We start from the raw sequence: 21132 nt of genomic DNA, 5'->3' as shown, positions 1-21132 counted from the left end.
CTAACACAACACACACACACAAATATTGAGAAGGGTTTTGGTGCTTATTCAAATTATTAGCTATAGTCTATCTCTTGAACAATAAAAGCATAAAAATATCTTCATAATTCTTTTTCCCATGAAGTCTAACCTTTAACATCATAGGTATGTGTGATCTGTATCTATCTGAAGTCATGATAAAGAAGAGTCTATATTGCTTAAGTGTTAACAACAGCTATTCCATTTGAAGAAAATAAGAGAAACAAGTTACAAACTACCTTCTAGAGCTTGTTTGAGGGACTGACAGCAACTGCAATGTGAGAAACTTTTCTGAAAGTGAGGTTTCTTAAATTAGAAATGGTTCCTTAGATTAGTGGATGGGATAGCAGAAAGCAACTTTACCTTTAAATATGTCTTGGGGGTAAAAAACTGGCTTAGGAGATCCATATTTCCAGTTCCAAGGGAACTGAACTTCAAAATTTGAAGCCTACCGATAAATGGAGCAACATTTTACATGGTCCACCATTCTTATGCCTTTGTCACTGGTTGGCTTATTTACAGATAACATAATTAATGGGAACACAAGGGGCCAAAATGGTTTCAGGTTGCAAGCACCTTATGAGATTCTGGATGACTCTGTTGGGACTGATTTAGTATAAATCTCACAAATGACTGAATCTTGCTTTTGCTTTAGTTGATAGATACATTTCTTTCTATGCATCAAAATAATTAGATTGCATAAACAGCCAAGGATCAAGCTGAAATAGAACTCCAGAGGTGACAAAGAACCGCTTTTAAGGTCTCAGATCCACAAAAATAACCTTTACTGCCTTTGATTTGTTACTCTAGTAAGTCTTGGCAGATTACAAATTACATAAATACATAATATTGATTTTAACAAAAGGCAAAGATGCGCCAAAGAAATAAACTCTGTGCACAATCTATCTTTTTATTGAATAACTGCTGATAAAAAAAATTCCCCAGCAGCAATATGCCGCACTCCTGGGGACCATTTTACATCTTATAGACAGTTTGAGTTCTAGGAAATGTTTAAAAGTGATTGCAAAACTGCAGATTGTGTCTTAAAACTATTAATTTGTGAGATCATTATGTGAGACCTAGTGCAATAAGCAGTCAATTAAGCAATGTTCCTTTCTTTTATTTTTATTCCATTTTTTTCACTTTACATGTGAATGTGGAATTTTTCAGCAAAATTTTACCGAGAAAAGTTAATTGGGAAACAATTGTTATTTTTGGTAAAATAAGGGAGTAGTGCTTTAAAATAGGTCTGCACAATAATTTGTAATGGAAATAAAGCCAATTGCCAATATCATGATATTGTAGTGTAGACTTCAGTTTCCAACACGTCAAAGGAACGTCAAGGTCCAGGGCCATTGCTCGGCTCACCACATAGGCTGAGAACAGAAAAACCCTCGAACTTACCTGGTCCAACTGTTAAGGGGGAGCCTGTTCGGGGTGGGGTGGCTGGTACATTTTTTGGAGGCAGAGGTGGAGGAGCTGCAGAGAGATGAGTTAAATATTATTAAGTATGTTCTTCCTAAGTTACACAGTACACTACAGAAAGGTAGAAGTAGGGCTCTCACTAATAGGACTTCTGTTGGAAGTGGAATAGCCATTAATGATCTGAACTTTTTTTTAAATTTGAAGTCTAGACATTAAAGCAAATTCTTCAGTTTTATGAGGGTCAGAACCTCAGAGAACCTTTCATTTTCAAACACCTTTTTCTGAGGTCCACTCCTCCTGAGGATATTCTAAGAAGCAGGTTGTGTATGCACGATTGCTAAGGGCAACTACTGAAAGGAGAATTTGGTGAGTTCATTGAACAGGTAGTTTTACCAAATAAGCGTTCATTCAGAGCAAATAGTGCCACTCCCCACAGGTGAAATGCTATGATTACCAGGAATTTCTTCCACATTCACCTGGAGGTAGTGGTGATAGTGATGGTGGGAGTGGGGCACGCTGGAAGAATCAGGGTTGGTAGTACTTTGACATAAGTTCACCTATCTCAGTTTGTCCTTTGGAGATAGTCTCGTTTCTTTGGCTCTCCAATTGTTACTCTTTCAATGTGTTGTCTTCTGTCCTATGTAGTCCTCATTGCTCTGTAGGACTAGCAGAGACCATATCTGACTTGTTCATTTGTGTGTTGCCCATTGTGTAAGACTTGATAAGTTCTTTAGCTCACTTCATTCACACACATACATGTTTACCAAATCAATGATCAAGCATGTGGAGTCTCAGAAGAGGTTATGATTCCAGGTTAATAATGTCCTGGCCCCTTTATCTCTCAAACCTGTTGGAATAACAGCATCTTTGGCTGTTATACAACCACAGAACTGCTAAAGTAGACTTTCTAGGAGTTACCTAATTTTCCTCTGCAGACAGTAAAATAAGTCACTTATTTTTCCAGACAGAGCAGATGTATAACTTACTTCCAGTGGGAAAAGGCCTTGCTAACTTTGGCGACTCCACACTTGGATTAATTGGCTGGCCTGCACCCCATATCTCAGGCTGATCTAAAAGAACTGGAAACATGAAAGGAAAGTATCCAAGAGTGAGCACAGAAGGAACTTTAAAAGTTAACATTTCAGTAAAAAGAGTTGAACATCACAAAGTTATTTCCCCTTTGCGGCCATCCTGCAATTTTATTTTGGGAATGTGCTGCTCCTCATTCTTTTCAAGTAGAGAATAGAAACTGGCGTGTGCTATGTTGGGGGTGGAAGAGGTGTCTGTATGTGTACAAGTAGCTCAATAAAAGCTTTCACAATAGGATCTGTATTTGCTTCCTGTATTTGTTGGTCACATAAGGACACTGAATACCGGTGAATACTGACTCTGTTTCTGCTGCCCATTTGAAAATTCAGGCAATAATACCACAGGCATTTGTCTTGTTGTAAGTTGGTTTATTTAAAGGCTGCTAAGAATGTATTTCATAACTAAAGATACATGGGCTCCATGAAGTATGTTCTGTCATCCACAGTTTTATAGGGCTTTTACATAAACCCTTTGTAGTATCATGAAGAGAAACTGAACCATTTTAAAAATGCTTGCTGCATATACTAGGAACAAGAAAACAAAATGAACATGTACTTAGACATCTAAAGTAAAGTAGGCAAATTGGGCATTGTGCCTATGGACATTGACTTGAACATTTCTTCTCATTCTTATTGTTTTGATTTTTAAAAACCACTATGGTGACATTGGTAACATTCAGCGCTCATTACCTATCATGTACCAGGGACTAGGCAGGTTCTTTAATATCATCCTGTGCACAGAATGGGAAGATAGTAAGATATGGATTTGAATCTAGCCTCCATACTTGCTATAGGATCTTGGGCAAGTTATCAAATATTTCTGAAATTCTTTCTTTCAATATAACATGGTGATAAAAGCAAAATGAGAGGGAAACAGTCGAAGCTACTAATGTATATAAACACAGTGCACATAAAACATACATAGAACACCTGTCACATAGCAATTAGCTCACACTATCACTCTATGGTTAATAACAGTATCACTTTTGGGAGAAGGACTGAAGATTACAGTGGTTAAGTCATTAGTTTGTGGTAGCAATAGGTGAGCTAAAATCTGACCCAGGCATTGATGACTCAAAACAGATATTTTCCCCCTGCAAGACTTTTTAACCAGAGATAAAAAAATCACTCAAAAGAAATAAGAGTGGGTAGATATAAAAGGAAACTGTGGGTGTTGAAAAAGTTCATATGGTTGGTGCAAAAGCAGGAACTCTGCAGCACTTCAGGACTCAAATCAGTTAAAAAACCATCCGTTGGGATTCTGTTGCAGACATCTAAGTCACTGTTGCAATATTTAGGGATTTTTAAAAATCATTTTCCTAACTAAATCACTGAGTCATGTTTTAGTATCAGTTGTTCACTTTTTCTACTGTAAGAGTTTTAGCTGGCCATGTGGCACCAACTTCTCTTCAGTGGGCTCCAGCTGGAAGCTGGATTTTACTTTTAGAAGAAATAGAAATGAGTTCCATTGGCCCACTCTGCACCATCTTTCTTCTGTCTTGGGGATGATGAGAATTGGAAGAGTACACTTGGACACAGAGCAGAAAACAACCATTGAAGAGAGGCAGGACTGCATTACCAGTCCTATATGACTAGCACGAAGCAGTAACAAACATCCATCCTGCTTAATTCACTGTATTTTGAGGTCTCTTTTTCACTGATATTTTGCCAGCTGATTATGCTCCCAAGTCTTACCACTTAAAAACACTTCACAAATGGTTTCAAGAAAGACAGAATTTTGTTATGCATATGCCATAGTTCTTTTAAGTCAAATGATTTTTATAAAATCATTGTTTATTTGAACTCAGAACTGGAGACACTTGTGTTGGACACAAACAAATTTTGAATTGATCAGCTCTCTCATATAAAAGAGTTTATTTTATACTAGCAAAATGCGCATTATTTAAACACATCTAAAGACATAATTTTAAAAAAGTAAAATTATATCTAGGTATAAAGATTTAATGGGTAAATTCAACAATAATAGAGGAAATTAAACTATTTCCTCTATAGCATTTTGTTTATGGGTGTCTAAAGGATACCAGGTCATTTCTGGATCTTAAGTTAGTAATCAGTGTTTGTTGTGAGCGATCCAGTAGAGGAGGTCTGGCTCCAGTCGTGCTCCTGTTAACACCTTAAATGGTGGCTATTTGATTCATGGAGAATTTTGTCACTGATAGCACTTGTGCATGTTTGCAATAGTTCTTACTGATTTTTTTCAAAGCGTGAACTTGATAGCACCTAGATATTTCTGGAACTAAATTTCACATCCTAAAATAATAGAAGTTCACAAATAACCTCCTGCTGTTAATAACACACTTAGATCAAAACTTTCCTGTTCCTTGAGAATCTGATGGTATATTAAAATTACACCTCAGAATACATATTTTTACTTTAGAAAAGCAAAATAGATTTATAGTCACATAAGGTTTTTCCTACCTTCTGTCTTCTGTTCATCGAAAGCTGATTCTAACGGTGGGCCGAAGAGGGGAGCAAGAGTTGTGGTGTCATCTGGAGGCTTTTTGCTAAAGCACACACAGTAAGGTAAAATAGAAAATGGCTCACAAGTGAATGATTAGATAGTTACACTAGCTTTCACTAATTTTCCTTTGTAAAACAAGTATGTGTTAGTGTGTGTACTTTTGTATGTATACAAGCATGTGCATACGTATCCCTGCAGGACTAGAAAGTATTGTATAATGACCTAAAAATTTCATGAGACAAGAGAATTGGTAGGAGAAAAGGTCTCTTGCTCTCAAGGAGAACCAAGGCATTGGTCCAACAGGAGTAAGTCGAAGGAGAAAACTCCCAAAGCACTGTTATCCTCTATATTTAGCACAAAAAATAACAGTATATGGTAAGGCATCTTTGCTTTCTAAGATCTCAAAACATATTTGTATTTGTTGTGACCATATCAGGGGTCATTAATGCAGTGTATGATTAGTGAAAGACAAAAACAGGAACATTTAGTGATAACTGCACAGGAAGTCTGTATTTGAATCGAGAACGCCATTTTTTAGCTTCTTAGCCCATCTTTTCCCCTTCTATGAATAAACCAGATATAACCTCCAAGTTTTCCCACATAGTATGTGTGAGAAAAGAGTACTGAGAAATCAGGGTAACAGGATGTAGTGAATTTAACTCTCATGCTTTCTTTTAATCATAATTACTATAGAACAATTATTAAGACTGCAGTCATATCCATTGCTTCTCCAGACCTTGTTCTCATTTCTCCTAATGAGTTCTGTGTGGAGAAGATGGGGGTGAGGAAGGAGAGGATGGAGAATGAAGGAATATTTAAGCCAGCCTTTAAGTGGCGATAACAACCTTTGAGAAAACAATGTCATATGTAAACACATAACCCATAGTGCACATTGCAAAAGACAATGCTTCACCAAAAACAAACAAGCAAGAAGTAAACAAATAGAAAAGTATCTTGTGTGTGATAAGGGAAATGACTTATGAAATTGTAGCTCATTTAGACTTTCATTCATAGGGCAATAGACTTATGTTTCTGATCCGAACTCCAGACACCCAAAGATCTCAGTATAGACCTTTAACATGCCCGTTAGTAATGGGGTTACATTTTCTGATAGACAATTATTTCACATAAGTGCAGAGAATTTCTTTCAAGATCTCCTTTGGGCTGTGCTTATGAGATTTAATAATCTTTGCACCATGCTATGGACACATGGACTTATATGTGTAGTATGTCCTTTTTAAACAGAAGCCTAGTGTGTCTGGCATTGTGGCACAATGGATTAAGAAACCACTTACAAAGCACACTGGAATACTTGTTCAAGTTCCAGCTGCTCCACTTCAGATCTAACTCCTTGCAAATGTGGCTGGGAGAACAACAGAAGATTGTCCTAGTACTTAGACTGCCCATGTGGGGGGTCCAGATGGACCAGTTTTTGGCTCCTGGCTTTGCTCTGACTCAGACATGGTTGCTGTAGCTATTTGGAGAAATGAACCAGTTGCTAGAAGGTATCTCTTTCTCTATTCTGACACCTTGCATTTTCAAATAAATAAGCCAATAGTAAAAGCTTTTCTTTAAAAAAATTGGTATATACCTAGAGTTTAGCCCCAAAGATATTTTTAATTGCTAAAAGCTCATCAAAAGTTGCATTTAAATACAACTAATGTCTCATCCTCACCTTATAAGTTCTGGAGTTGGTGTGGAACGCCTGGGTCTTGCCACTTCTTCACCTGATGCATGGACAAAGACATTTTTAGACCCTACTTTTGACATTTCTTTCTCATATGTCTTATGAACTACGTTTGGAAACACTTAGAGATTTAGGTCTCATCAAAGAGAAAGTCAGAAAGAAAACTGCAAAACAAATCCTCTCTCTTGGCAACTCAGCAGTCATATTTCAGGCCCATGTAGTGGCATTTTTCATGGTGTTTGTAAAATCTCATTAACCAAGGAACTACCATGATAAGCCATCATGTAGATTTGTGTACTGTGGAGCTTAGTGAAAAAACAAACCTTTCTTCCAATATCTGCTGTCTTGATCAGCTCAGCTTCTCAATTACCATAAGAGAATACTAAGCCAGGCCATATGCACACAGTACATGAATCCAGTAGTCTCTGCCTGATCCCTTCTTGAAATGCCAAGAAAGTATTTACATCTTTAACTCTGAACCATGAACTTACAATTCCTAGAATGTGTTGTATGCAGCAGAAGAAAATCATGTTTTATGTATATTGTAACCTATATCACATAATTTTGACTAGCTAAATTTTTTATGTGAAATAATACAAGAAGAGTTGACTGTGTTTGTTGTCAGTTTTTTCTGCCTGCCTCCTCTCCTTTCCCCCTTCAACAAATAGGCTTGGTTTGTTGGATAAACTCTTTTCTGAAGCTAAATGATACAACAAGAGTTGACAAATATAGAAAAAAATTTTCCAAACGTACATTCATTTTCAGAATTTAAATATTAAGCAATTTTATCGGGATGATACTCTGCCAGCTCTGCCTTCAGACCAGAGATGGTCTCCCCAAGAAACTGTTGAATTTATCTGGATAATAAGATGCTGGACTCTATGCTTGATATATGTTTGCAATGACTTAATTTGAACTGTAATACTGCAAGTAGGTGGAGGAATCCACCATGGGGGAAGGGCACCGGGAGGGGATGTGGGAATCCCAGAGTCTATGAAACTGTGTCACATTATGCAACGTAATAAAAAGAATAAATAAATATTAGGCAATTTGAATCCGCAGAGGCTCTCCTTTATTTTAACAATGCTTTGCTGTAAAAGTAAAAAAATTAAGTCTTAAAAATTAATCCCAAGAATGTATCATTCAGATGTATTAAACGTCAAGATCCAAGGAACCATTCCTTAAACATTGTACTCTATTTCTGGTAGCTAAGACATACTTACTGGATAAGTTCCTTTTAATTGCACCCTAGAATTAGAAATAGACACTATAAGGTTTGAGACCACATATATGTTATGTACAATATGTATTATTTCTTTCATTGCAATAACTAAACTCAGAGAAATGCAAATGGGGAAAATTAATGTTTTTATCTGAACTGTGTTTATGGTTGGAATCATAGATACATACACACAAATCAGTTTTTTATTTTACTTAAAGATTATGTAGGGAAAAGGAGAGTACACCATTGTCTTTGGGAGAGGCAAACCCCTTACCTGAGTAGATTTGGCAAATTAAAGGCAGATTTTACATAGCTCATTAAAAAGAAAACTCTCTTGAACTCTGGCAGATAAGTGAACCCAAGCTTTACATTGGATGTTTGACAACTACAGATCATTCTTGCATGTACTGTTTGCTCTTAGTCGATGGGAGTCTCCAAGTTGGCAGCAAGGGAATCATCAGTTTATTCATATAAACTTAAAAGACACTGAGTGGCAGTGTTGAAGGGAAGGGAAACACAAAGGCATCTGCCGCTGCGTGGACTGCTTAGTCAGGAAGCCATCCTACCCAGGCAGCCTCCTCTCCCGTGCCGCCAAGCCCACCGGTCAGGGATGGGGAGTCGTTTCTTCAGTTCAAGGTGTTGCAATTCTATTAGAACTCAGATAGTTCTGCAGCAATAACTTGAGCAAATCCTCTCTAGCTGTTTATCACGAGAAGTAGTGAAAGGTTCTTAGCATGAAATAAGTAGACTAGCAGAAGGGTTGTATGATAGGGTAAGGCACTGCCTGCTTAAGGAAAATGCACAGGCAGAATGGAGGCAGGAAGAGAAGTATTAAAAAAATTCTTAAAATGTTAAGAGCAGAAATGAATTTGGTGGATGACCACCAAACATACCTTTCCTCCTACTTTGTAACTTTGGTGATCATCAGTATGTTTTCTTTTCTCAAATGGTAATACTAATGATTGGGACAAGTTTTATCACCCTGATTTAGGACTCAGTTCTTCTTTCCTAAGAATGTACTCAAATTTTCTGTTGCATTGTGGATCTGTTTAAAGCAGACAAGCTGTTTTAGTTTGAACAAGGATCCTTTAGAGGTTTTCAAGTGGGTGGCTCAAACTATACTGCGCAGCTTCTTTTGCCTAACAATGCAATGTTCCCCTACTCTGTGTGCCCTATAAGAACTAATGAAGTATTGGTAAATGCTCTTTCACCAACAGGGAGACTTAAATCTACTAGGGCATCATGGGAGTTTAAACTTCCAGGCTTTCTGTGGGAAAACAAGGTTCTGTAGGCAAAAATGATTAGAGGACAAATGATCTATGGAATTAAATTTTCTTTGCATTATGGACTTATGGATGGAATTTTATTAATAAAGTCTATGTAGAGAGATACTTTATCTCCAAGTAGTCAATCACAAGCAAGCTGGCATTGAGAGAAGAGGGCCCACTGTGAATTCTGAAAGCTAGCAGCTAGAAGATCCCACAGACTGCACTAAAAGCTTTGAGGTTTCTCTGCTATGTTGCTTTTCTTTGAAAATGGAATTCCTATGAAAAAAAGAAAGGTACAAAGCTCTTTGCACTCATCACTTCCCAAGTTGTGTCAATCATATATCAAAGATGCTTGTCTGAAAAGGCACAAAAGAAGTCCTGCCACATTTTTGTTACACATTCCTCATGAATGAATGATCACAAGTTAAGTGCAAGCAAGAAATGGAACATTCAAGCCAACTCTGCTGCTTAATTAGGAAGAATAACACACTAGCATTTTAGAAAGGGACTGATATTTGGATGCTCAGCATCCCTAAGTCACCAGCAACAGAAAACAAACTCTGGCTGCCAGCTGGATATGGCATAGGTTTTTTCAATGAACTTCGTATTTTAGCATGAGAAATCTAGAACAAGGTTAAAGTGATGCTAGCCGCACAAACCACATTCAGAAAAAAAGCTCTGTACATTAAAACATTTTCCTCACCACACAACCGTATTTTCCTAGTTTCAATGGTCGCTTGTTCCGTGTACCTTGTAAGTCAAATCTCTTCAATGACTGGATCCACTCTATCCCAGTTTTTACTTTGCACCAACTTTTCATAAGCGATACTGTCACCTAATAGCTGAACTAAAATCTGACACTAGATGAGCAGCCCCTGTAGACACCAACTTGTAATCTCAGCCATGCAGCTTAAGCAGAGAGCTAGCAACTCAACTGACAAGACAGGATACTTGTCTCAAATAGTAAACAATGAATCCAGCTGGCACAGGGCAGGGGCATCTCAGTACTATTTCCAGATCACTTCTTCTCTTAAGGGTCTGACCAGTAAGATGGGGCTCATCTCAAACACAGCAAAGATCCTTGTTTATGTGATTTTAAATTCATCACATATTTTAGCCTGAAGAAAATGACTGAGATCTCATTTGGAACAACGCAAACAAACAATGCTCTATCTTGCCAAAGCTTGTTTTCAGTGACAACATTGAGAATTAGGTGACTGCTCGGAAGTATTAACTTGAAAGCATGTCTTGTTGATCCAAGATGGACATCAAATAAACAATTATGTCTCACTGTTTACCGACCAATATTTACGATCTTTTAACTCAGGTTTAAAAGCAACATGGCTTTTAAAAATTATTATTTTTTATCATTGCTTGTTATCAATTTCTTCAGTACTGTTTCATCAATCTCCAGTATTTTCTTGAATGTATATGTGCATACACACACACACTCACACACACTCACACTTTTTTTTTCAGTTACAGCACTAAGAATTGATATTCCCATGCATAAATTTGGGCTCATATGTAAAAGTGCTCTGATAATTCTACAAACGCCCTGGACACTTAGAGGGCCAGAGGCTTCTAGCCAATAATCCTAACTCATCTGCTTCATTCACACTGAGATATCATAAATGTAATGGGAAACCAACCTGGCCACCTTGCCTTGGCAGTAATTTTCTCTATACATGTTTAAGGTAAAAATGTTGGGAGTTCTTACCGGGCTGCGCCTCTGTGATCAGCAAAAAGGAAGAGAGAACAGATACCTAGTCAGAGAATGATGGATCAGTCAACAGGCTTGGGTAATAGAAGACTTCATAAACAGCTAATCAAACACACAACGCAGATGATCAGGCTACAGGAAGATGAGCAGGCATGCACGGTATTGAAGTCTTATGTGGACACTAGGAGGTTTTATAAAACCTTCAAAAAATTAACTACCCTAAAAAGTAGCTTTGTTAACAGTGGTGTAAGTTTTACCTACATATGCCTGAGAACAGGGCAGAAATGTACAAAATTGTTTTTAGTATTTTGCCATAAGGAGTTTTCTGCAGATTATTGGGAGGGAGGACTTAGAGAATAGATGACCCAGGGCAAACTCCATGACATAGTAAATTTCCCATGTTATTAGGGACTTAAAGGAGCCTACAGAAAAACCCCAAATCAAAGCAAACCAAACCAAAACAAAAAAACACAAAAACCAAAAAACAAAAACTGGGCTGGATATAGACATCCCTTTTCTTGTGTGGCCTTTCTCTTTATCATTTTATGAAATATGCACTTTTAATTCTTTAAAAATAAGTATCTGTTCTTGGCCTGGTGATTTGCACAAGGATATTGTAGGATGGATGAGAAGCTCCCAAAAAACACAGGTGTGAATGATGAAACCTGTCAAACAACAGTGAAAGCTGGGGAACCAAACAACATTTGGAAAATAAAACAATTGGGCATATTGAAGAAGTTCATGGAAAAAGAATTTAAAGGTTAGTTAACCTTAGTGCAAAAATTTTTAAAATCCATGCGTACCACACATTTTTCACAACATTTTGAAGACTTCATCTTTCATTCACTCCTCCAGTCTTGATTATGGTTGCTTTCAGTTTGCCCCAACAGTGTTTGATCACATTCCCTCAGTTAGAATCTTTCTACTGTAATCAGAGGAACTCAAGTAAGGGTAGAGAAAGAGATATTCTTTGATGTTTTACTTTCAAGGTATGGGCTAATCCATGGATTAACCAGAGGCACGAACAACAAAGTAATAATAAGTTACTCAAATGAAATGGATGGTTTATTCTTCAGAAGGTAAACTAGAAGCAAAATTGTGTGGACTTTCCCATCTGGGAGGCCTCCCTAGTCCAAACACCTCTATGATATTTAGAGGAAAGTGAGACCCTGAGGCACACTGCTAGTCTGCATGCAGAATCAGACATAGTGTTTAAACCTCTGAACTGCCATTATACTGTTAGACATTGACATTGTTAGAGAGAGGCTGACATCAAGGAATGGTTATCTCTCAGGTACGTTTAGTATGTATCCATGACTGTAGACATGCATACTTTACTCAGTTTTCCTTGTAACAGTTTAAATTTTATGTTCTGTCATGTTTTCTGGGAATTTTCTGCACAAAACTTATCTTTTTCATCAACATGTGCATATGCATGGATGAATGTTTTAAAAAGTAGGCTGAATGCCTGGGCTCCAGGGGCTGCTCCCATTGGGGTAAGTCTCCAGGGCTCTGTTGGGTGGGCCCAGGGTCCGGGGCCCACCTGTTGCTTGCCTTGAGCTTGAGCAGTGGACGGAATTGGGGAGGGGCGCAACCTTGGGCCTGGGGGTTTAAACTTCCAGCAGCCGGCTGCTGGGGGGCCTCAGGATGGGGCGTTTCGCTTGGATCCTGGCTCCAGCCACCACGTACACGTGGTGAGCTGTCCCTGGGTGGCCAGTGTGCCATTTGGCCCCAGGCTCTGCCTGCTGGCCGCCCGGCTGGGGAGCTCTGGGGTTTTGGTTCTTTGAATCGCTGCTTAGATTGCTCCATGCTGAACCAGGAGTGCTTTGGGGATGTGAATCAATCCTAAAGATTCCCAATGACAATAACTCTTCCTCTGAGGAACTTGTAATTACTTAACAATGCTGAGCACTAAACAACAGTTCATGTAAAAGTTAAGGCTCGGGGCTTGTCCAGCAGGATATCCTATTACCTGACATGATGATGGATCAGCAGTGGGGTCACAGTAGGCAGCGCCATGATATTAACTAGCATTCGAGAACCATATCTGGGGGTAGATTCTGTGGGGGATGTGTGGGCCAAACCCTGTGGAAATTCTAGCCCCACTGGTTAGCTTAAGAGTTGGGGTGGTGATGGACTAAGCTAGGTGTGACCAAGGAGCTTGCCATCAATCACAGTTAAGGGAACCCGCAACAATCTGGACTGGTCAAGGCAGCAGCACCCGAATGTACATCCCGAATAAGGTGTAGGGTGGGCCGGGCTGCAACATTCACCAGCTCATATACAGCCAAATGGAAGGCCAAACTGCGCTGGGCACTGGCCTAAAACCCAATGGCATGTATGGGAACTGGATCTGGGAGTGGATCAAGTGGAGGAACTTGGGAAACTCCCTTGGCGAGCCATAGCTCCCACTGGTGAACATGTGGTCCAGACCTGAGGGTTGGAGAAGCTGGGCAAAGTAGCTCCAACGGCTGACTAATGTGTGAATTGGTAATGGAATAGGATGCACTGGGCACATACAAGACAATGGAGACTCTATGAAGGACTACGTCAATCAGTGGATTCTTCAACGACCTCATCGTGATTGGAGTGGTGAGATTGGCAGCGATTCATAACTGGTGAACTATCAAAACCACTTGAGCAAGTATCTCAGAGCATGCCCCACATCCGGGACCTGGGGTGGGTGGGAGACTGGGTGGGGCTTCTCCCTCAATATTCCCTTTACCTCAGATATATGCAGGAAACAATATGGAAATAGTCTTACCCACTTTCCTATAGCCCTTGTGCCTTTTTACCCTAATTAACTATGTAAAGATTGTAAAAAATATAATAAAATACAAAAAACCCAAAAAACAAAACACACACACGCGTGCACACACACACACACACAAGTAGGCTGAAAATACATCTAGGAATATGTATTTGAGAGCTAGGATTCTTGTACTGAATGATGCACATCATGTTTTGAAGGAAATTCCAACATTCTTTTACATGAATATTCAAGTTTGATTATTCTTTAATGACCAGAACTGAACTTCTCCAAAGAAGGAAAGGGGAAATTTTCATGAAAACTCATTTTTACGATGTAACAATAGGGGCTTAAAACTTTTACAGTTTCCTGAAGATGAGATTGTTAGAAACAATGCAAAACAAAATACAGATTTGAACCACACAAAGGCAGAACTACAGAGATAAAAAACTTAATTTATGACTACAGAGATACTTTTCAAAAATTCTTCTTCTTATGTTAATATATACAAATTAGATCATATCTTAACTTCCTGTTAGCTAAAATACTTGTATTTTTAATCAGGAGCGCATGTGTGTGTGTGTGTTTCTGGGCAAAGACAGCCTCACTTGATATTTTGAAAACATCATCTGTAAAATGCCTGCATCAAAGAACTCTTCAAATTCATCAAGTTGTAGGTTGACAAAAAGAATTCCAAAGACAAAGCCAGAAATAAGGATTGGCAAATAAAAGCTACTGAAACTTTCAAGAAGAATTCCAGAAATCAGTGAAAAGAGTTCCTCAAATCAGAGGACTTTATGTGTTCTCATTGTCACTATCAGAAGATATAAAGCATTTTAGGCTTTGCCAAAAATTTGCTGAATAAGGACGGCAAAATTTAAATCTGCCAAGGGAAGAATCTTTGGTAAAAATTTTATTTCACCTTTTCTCTTTCATTTCTACTCCAAAGCCTTTAGCAATCTATCTTTGTTGAACCAATGTACAGAATTTACACCAAAGGTAGATAAAAATTAATTTAGTATCTGGTCTTGACAACTTCTCTGTGCTGAAGATGTACCTCCGCGGCTGCAAACTCAAACGCTGCAGGGCTGAGGTGCAGGGATGCCGGGAGTCAGGGCATCATTCTGGTGAACTGGTCACTCACCTCTGCCAGGGCAGAACCTGGGCCCAGTGAAGCTACATCTTCAGAGAGAAGGTAAACATCCAGATTTCGAAAACAATCCAAAATGTTCTGGTTTTTAAATGTCAGCTAAAATTGTTTTCAGTTGACAAAAACATGCAAAACACCTATTCTGTTGTTCAGAATCTGCAGGTGGCCAATTTGTCTCTGACTGCAGGAATTTGTATGACACATAATAAGGTATCGGTAAATTCTATCTGCTGGCATTACTGCTTCACCCGCATATCTGATTACTAAAACAAGGTCTTTGCAGTTGATCAACTGTTTTCTAAATCAATTTCTTTGAATTCCAAATGAAATATTAACTGTTTATTTCTTAGACTTTCCTTGATCTTCTGATGTATTTTTGAGATGGTTTAGGAAAGCTTTTTATTTTCCAATTTTACTTTGTACTCACTTAAGAGAAACTCCATCAGTTTATAATTTGGTTAGTCTAGTTTGGCAGTCTATGGTTAGAACAGACTATATTTCTAAAATAAACTTTCATTATGAATATATCTCCCTAACAGAAAATACTGTGGCCTATGCTGTCATGGATGATTTTTGTACAACACATCACACTGTTGCTACTTAAAAAAAAAAAACACAATTAATTTGTTAAAGTGAAATACTTCAGTTTTAATCAATATGAACAAAGTATTTTAGATATTGTAAGAAAAACTATTAGCCCCAAATCTGCCTTGCTTATCAAATGCACAAAATATTCAGTCGATTTTGATTCTATAGCACTCTCAATTTTAAACAGTGCTGGGGAAAAACAGAAGAAAAATGGCTGATACACTACAAAGCACCAAACAAATATTATTTTTAAATTGTCAAGTCATAGCAAATTCAGTGATCCATGGTAAGAATATTTTAGGAAAGAATTTAAATACAGGATTATTGTTATTTTTATGCTATTGTTACTGTTATTATTATGATCTCACCCAACATTTCTATTTGTATTTGTTTTTTAAAAGCTCCAGGGTAAAGGCAAACTATCTGACAAGTATTCATTTGCCCCACAATTGCAGATGCTTACATATATTTAAACTTGTTTCTATACACAGAGATGAGTCAAAGAATTTATGGAAAATTGAATTAAAGATATTTTTGGGGTGAAAAAATTTTGAAATCTGTTGTTTTTCAGCATTTTCTACCAAGTTTGTGAAGATCCTTATACTATGTATCAAATTGTAGAGAGTACTAATATTTATTTGGACCCATTTCAGATTATTTTTTGAAACTTAGTTTTAGTAGGAAAAGCAAAGAGCCTGCTACTAACCCAGGTATCATAAGCGGGGGACCATGTGGATGAATCAACAGGACAAACATTTCCAAAGAAAACGAGTCATGGAAGTCGGGGGCAAAGACTTGTCTCTGAAGACACAGACGCACTGGAAATGGAAAAGTGTGCTTGTAGCTGAAATTGTTCAAAGGAATACAGGAGGAAAACCATGGGGAACAGAGAATTTTGAAAGTACCCTAAGAAGGGCCCGGCGGCGTGGCCTAGCGGCTAAAGTCCTGGCCTTGAAAGCCCCGGGATCCCATATGGGCGCCGGTTCTAATCCCGGCAGCTCCACTTCCCATCCAGCTCCCTGCTTGTGGCCTGGGAAAGCAGTCGAGGACGGCCCAATGCATTGGGACCCTGCACCCGTGTGGGAGACCCGGAAGAGGTTCCAGGTTCCTGGCTTCGGATCGGCGCGCATCGGCCCGTTGCGGCTCACTTGGGGAGTGAATCATCGGACGGAAGATCTTCCTCTCTGTCTCTCCTCTGTATATATCTGGCTGTAATAAAATGAATAAATCTTTAAAAAAAAAAAAAAGTACCCTAAGAAAATTTCATGTCACATGGTTCTTTTCATATATGAAGGAGTTGCGTGTGCTTATTTCAGAGAAAAGATTCAGGATAAAGGAAAATAAATGAAATGGGCAAAAGATCAGGAAAGGCTTCTAACACTCTGTACTGCTGTAGCATGTGTTCCATGTTTAGCCCTCAGTGACTCAGATGTCGCACATTTACTTCGTAATGAGCACGGTTGTATTCATTGGTGGATATTTTTTTGGAAACAGAAGGACTCGGGGCAAATTTCATAAATTTTAACCTGTTGCGCCTATGTTTTGTTGTTGTTCTTTGTTTGCATTCTGTTCCTCTCCTGCTATTTTCATGAATTTCCACAAGTGCGCGCTCTTACACACAGATGTAATAGACATCCATTGCAGCATTCACTTAGGTGAGGCAAACAGAAGAAGCCAGCTACTTCCTCTTACTTGCTCATATGGAAACACAATAGTTTTGTATTTTCCAGTTGAGAAGTCACCTGTGACAGTCATGCATTGGCAGCTCGGAAACATATTCTCAATAAATTAGGTAACTGAGAATAAAACTTTCCTTTTGAGATTTTTTTTCCATATTGTTCTAAAATAAAAAGATGTGGGTCCATCATACTAAATTGATACTGCCACTAAAAAGCACCCACTTGCACTAAAAAGTGACATAGATGAACTTTTTTTTTTTACATTTTAGAAAGACCTTCTTTACCAGTCTCTGACAAATTAGAACAGGATATTTTAATTTATGAAAACAACAACAAAAACAAAACAACCAGACACCCTACAACTCCTGCTTCCAGTCAACATCACTAGCAGTTAGGACAACACTATCTTACACATTAAGCTACAGTAACCCAAACAATGTTTTCCTAGCTCATGGCATGATTATGCAGCTTGGTTTCTCAAGTTGAAGCTGCAAATAATGAGACCTAAGATATCTGCTTACATGTCTTCGAGTGAGGCAGTCGTACATCCTTCCAAAGTTACCCTGGTTCCTTAATCACAGGATTGTGAAATCATTAAATCACCAAGTTCCTTTTATCCCCAGGTGGCATAATTAGACCCTTTGTCCTAGTTCACAAAGGTTTGCTTTTAAAATTCAAAATCTTGTTTAGGTGCAAAACACAATCAGTCGTTAGATATGTGGATGGTGAAAATGAACAGAATAAAAAAATGTTTCACTAAAATGTAGAAAGAACTTGTTATTTCTTACCGGACTTTTCCTCTAAAGGCGTAGGCATAGGGAGGAAAAACAAAAGACAAAATGAGAGGGGTGAAATGTATTTTCCAGAAGTAAACAGCTCCCAGCTTGGAATAACCTTACTTCAGGCTGCTCTCTAAGAGGGTGCTCCTGTCCGTGCTTCCTACAGAAATCTCGCAGGGTTCGCCTTAGCCTGTAGTTTTGTTCAAGTTACAGAAGGGAGAGTGTTATCTCCACTTGGGCACATTATAAGCTTTCCTTTGAATAATTTACTTTTATCAGGGATTTCTGCTTTATAAAGAAAAGAAAGTGTGCCATGTAATACTGAAAGGAGTTGGAAAGTGCCACTAATGCAGTGTCACTGGCAAAGTCATGAACTTATACATGAGTTTTCTGAAAGCTTCAATCTTGCCAAGAAACTTTGCACAGGCTGTTTTTCCCCCCAAATCATCCAGGCTAGAACCATCAGTTCTTTGACTTCATCTTTCATTTCCCTTCACTCCTCACAATTACACACTCTTCCTGATGTGTGGTTCCTGGCCTCTCAGAATGTTGTCGTATTTCTGCAGCACTGTCTTGGGGTTGCCTTGTCCCTGGCTGACATCAGTGCTCCGTGCGCATTCTGGCCAGCGGTCGTATTTCCAGTCTCACCTCCTACTCCACCCTTTACAACATTTCCAGAAACACTTTCCATGGAAGTGAATATATTGTGCTATCCTTCAAAAGTTTCCCCACTCTCCAGAAAAGTAGAATGGAAATTCTCTATGGTGGTCTCCAGCTTGCCTTTCTGCCTTCATCATCATCTTTCCATAAAGTGTGTACTTAGCTCAGCTGCAGACTCTCCATGACATCTCTTGAATGCACTGCACACCTAGGCTTCCCTAGCTTCTGTTCATGTTGGTTCTTCAACCTCAGGGTCTTCTCTCTCCTCTGTCAAAATCTTACTCTTCCAGGCTGGTAGCATTTCTTCCACAAGATCTCTCCTTAGCTTCCCAGTCAGAAAACGTTGTTCCTGTTTCTTGCTGGATGCAACACATGCTTTTCTTCAAAATAATAAATAAATATTGAAACCTTTTCTGTTCTCCCGGCATGTACTAGCCTCCAGGTAAATGGATGCTTGCTTTCAGTATGTCTTTGTAGCTATTTGCTGTTGTATTATGCAGACTTCACTGTTGGATTATTAACTCACAGTAGAGATTATGACTGGACTATCTTTAACAACAAGCACAGTGCTAGGCACACAGTGAGCAGCACTTTGAGCACATCTGTGAGTTTTCTTTTTAGAGTCCACTATGACATCATACACATGTCCAAAGCACAGTGTTTGAAAATAAGGAAAGATGAATTACTCTCTGAAATAAGGCTGAACCATAAATTGCTCAAGGCTTATGACCCCAGTGTGACAGTTCCTTCATCTGCTTCTATAAATATTTCACTTAGCTTGTACTTAGCTATTCAATTCTCTGCCCATTAGCGACCTTAGGAAATAGCACATGTTCTAAGAGCTTTAAGGAAGTGCCACAGCTGTGACAAACATTATTGCGAGGTTACTTGAGCAGATCTCCAGGGTGGAATTTTCTCCCGAAGCAAAAACTAATGCTTTGGAATAGCTGAGGGCCAAGGGGGGCTGCATTCCTGGTGCTACTTTCACAGCTAGAGCCTGGGCAAACAGCACAAAGAAAGGAAAATTACGCATAAGATCCAGGTTATCAATCTATAGTCAAAAGGAATTTTGGAGTTGAAATAGCTTCAAAGGGGTTGCTACGGTGGAAGGAGGAGCATGAACTAATATATACTCGAATGACTACAACCCCATATTTTCAGGATACCTTTGAACAAGTTGCGCTATACTTGGATGTCATAATCTATAAAAGCGATAGTCACTACTTTGTAGGATTTTTGTGAAAATCAAAGGAATGTGATTTCATCAATTGACAAGGAGAACTTACTATTACCTTTCACTAGGTGGTTGAGGTCATTATTATTAAACAATGAAAAAATGAGACTTGGGATTGACAGTGAGTTAAATGGCTGCTTATGACACTGGCATCCCATGGTACAGCACTAGTTTGAGTTTCAGCTGCTTTGCTTCTAATACAGCTCCCTGCAAATGTTTCTGGGAAAGCAGCAGAGGATAGTGCAAATACTTAGATCATCCATGGAGCGTGTGGCTCCTGGCTTCAGCCTTTCCAAGCCTGGATGTCGCACCCATTTGGAGACTAAACCAGTGGATAGAAGATTTTTTTTTGTCTTGTCTCTCCCACTCTCTTTCTGTCTCTCTCTGTGTCACACTGGCATTAAAATCATGCAATCATTCAATCAGTGTTTCAGACAAGCAGCGCTAGGTTGAATTACACTTTGTCTTACTCTCAGAAGCCTGATTCATGACAGCTCCACAGCAGAGTCTATGCTTCCTGGCAAACTGAACCCATTTTTCAAGTTCTCATCAACACTGGAATCTGGAAACAATGGAGTTAAGTGCTTGTAGATCATAGGGACTAAGAAAAAATCTTGGATCTTTCCAAATGGGAAGAATTGGATGAATCATACTGACTTGTCATAGCAGAGAATGAGCTTGTGTTCTCAGAGAGTAAGCTTGTGTTTCTAGATATGTTTTCAATCCTTGGAATTAAACTCTGATTACAAAATAAATTCCTCATCCTTTCCTATTATTAAATGCATTTCACTTAGTTATGCAGAGGCTGGGATCAAGATACACAGGTCAGGCCTAATGTCAAGTTTTTGAAGCATACTCATCATTTCCTTTACAAATAAGGTTGGTTGTATTTTGATCTCTGCATTTTAACCAATAGAGTTCTATCATAAAATAATCCATTCTACTCTTTTGATATGTATAGCTAATGCAGAGTTCACAAAGAGTAAAAGGTTAGCTTATACAGTTATCAATACACTTATTCACTTAGTAATCGATTAACGTATTGCTTGAGCACCAAATAAATGCCTGGCACTTTACTTTTCCAGAGAAGTTAGCAAAGAAAAAATGCAATGCAAATGTTCTACTGAACTTCCAGAAGGAGAAGGATGCATACAACAAGTCAATATTATAGCAAATAAAAAAAGTCTTTCATGTTTTAGTAGTGAATAACTACAATTTTAAAAAGTAGGGAATTTGGAAGAGTTTGGGATACCAAGGTACAGTGTCTTACATAAGGTGGTCAGGGTAGGCTTCATTGTGAAGGTGACTTGAGCAAACCCCAAAAACTTGGTAAGGGAATTCCACATGCAAATGTCTGAGGGAGAAGGACCCAGTCAGGGA

At 38.6% G+C, this 21132-nt stretch overlaps 1 protein-coding gene across 16 annotated transcripts in view; it reads right to left on the bottom strand.

The window, feature by feature from the left end:
- Window positions 1-21132, bottom strand: part of SGIP1 (SH3GL interacting endocytic adaptor 1) — a 328705-nt gene that overhangs the window by 65908 nt on the left and 241665 nt on the right. For 15 of the 16 annotated variants that reach the window (XR_009244460.1, XM_058657629.1, XM_058657621.1 and 12 more), the window contains 5 exons: window positions 7924-7948; window positions 6689-6740; window positions 4971-5056; window positions 2430-2522; window positions 1423-1497 (listed from right to left, as the gene is read on the bottom strand). Coding sequence is in view for 15 of the 16 variants with exons in the window: in XM_058657629.1 (XP_058513612.1) it covers window positions 1423-1497; window positions 2430-2522; window positions 4971-5056; window positions 6689-6740; window positions 7924-7948 (331 nt within the window). In the remaining variant the exon portion in view is untranslated. Of the gene's footprint in view, window positions 1-1422; window positions 1498-2429; window positions 2523-4970; window positions 5057-6688; window positions 6741-7923; window positions 7949-10910; window positions 10923-17867; window positions 17880-21132 lie in introns of all 16 variants that reach the window. The other variant, XM_058657699.1, reaches the window with a different exon arrangement.

This window comes from Ochotona princeps, chromosome 2, assembly GCF_030435755.1.
Source record: "Ochotona princeps isolate mOchPri1 chromosome 2, mOchPri1.hap1, whole genome shotgun sequence".
NCBI lineage: Eukaryota > Metazoa > Chordata > Mammalia > Lagomorpha > Ochotonidae > Ochotona > Ochotona princeps.
This window is presented reverse-complemented; position numbering and strand designations above follow the sequence as displayed.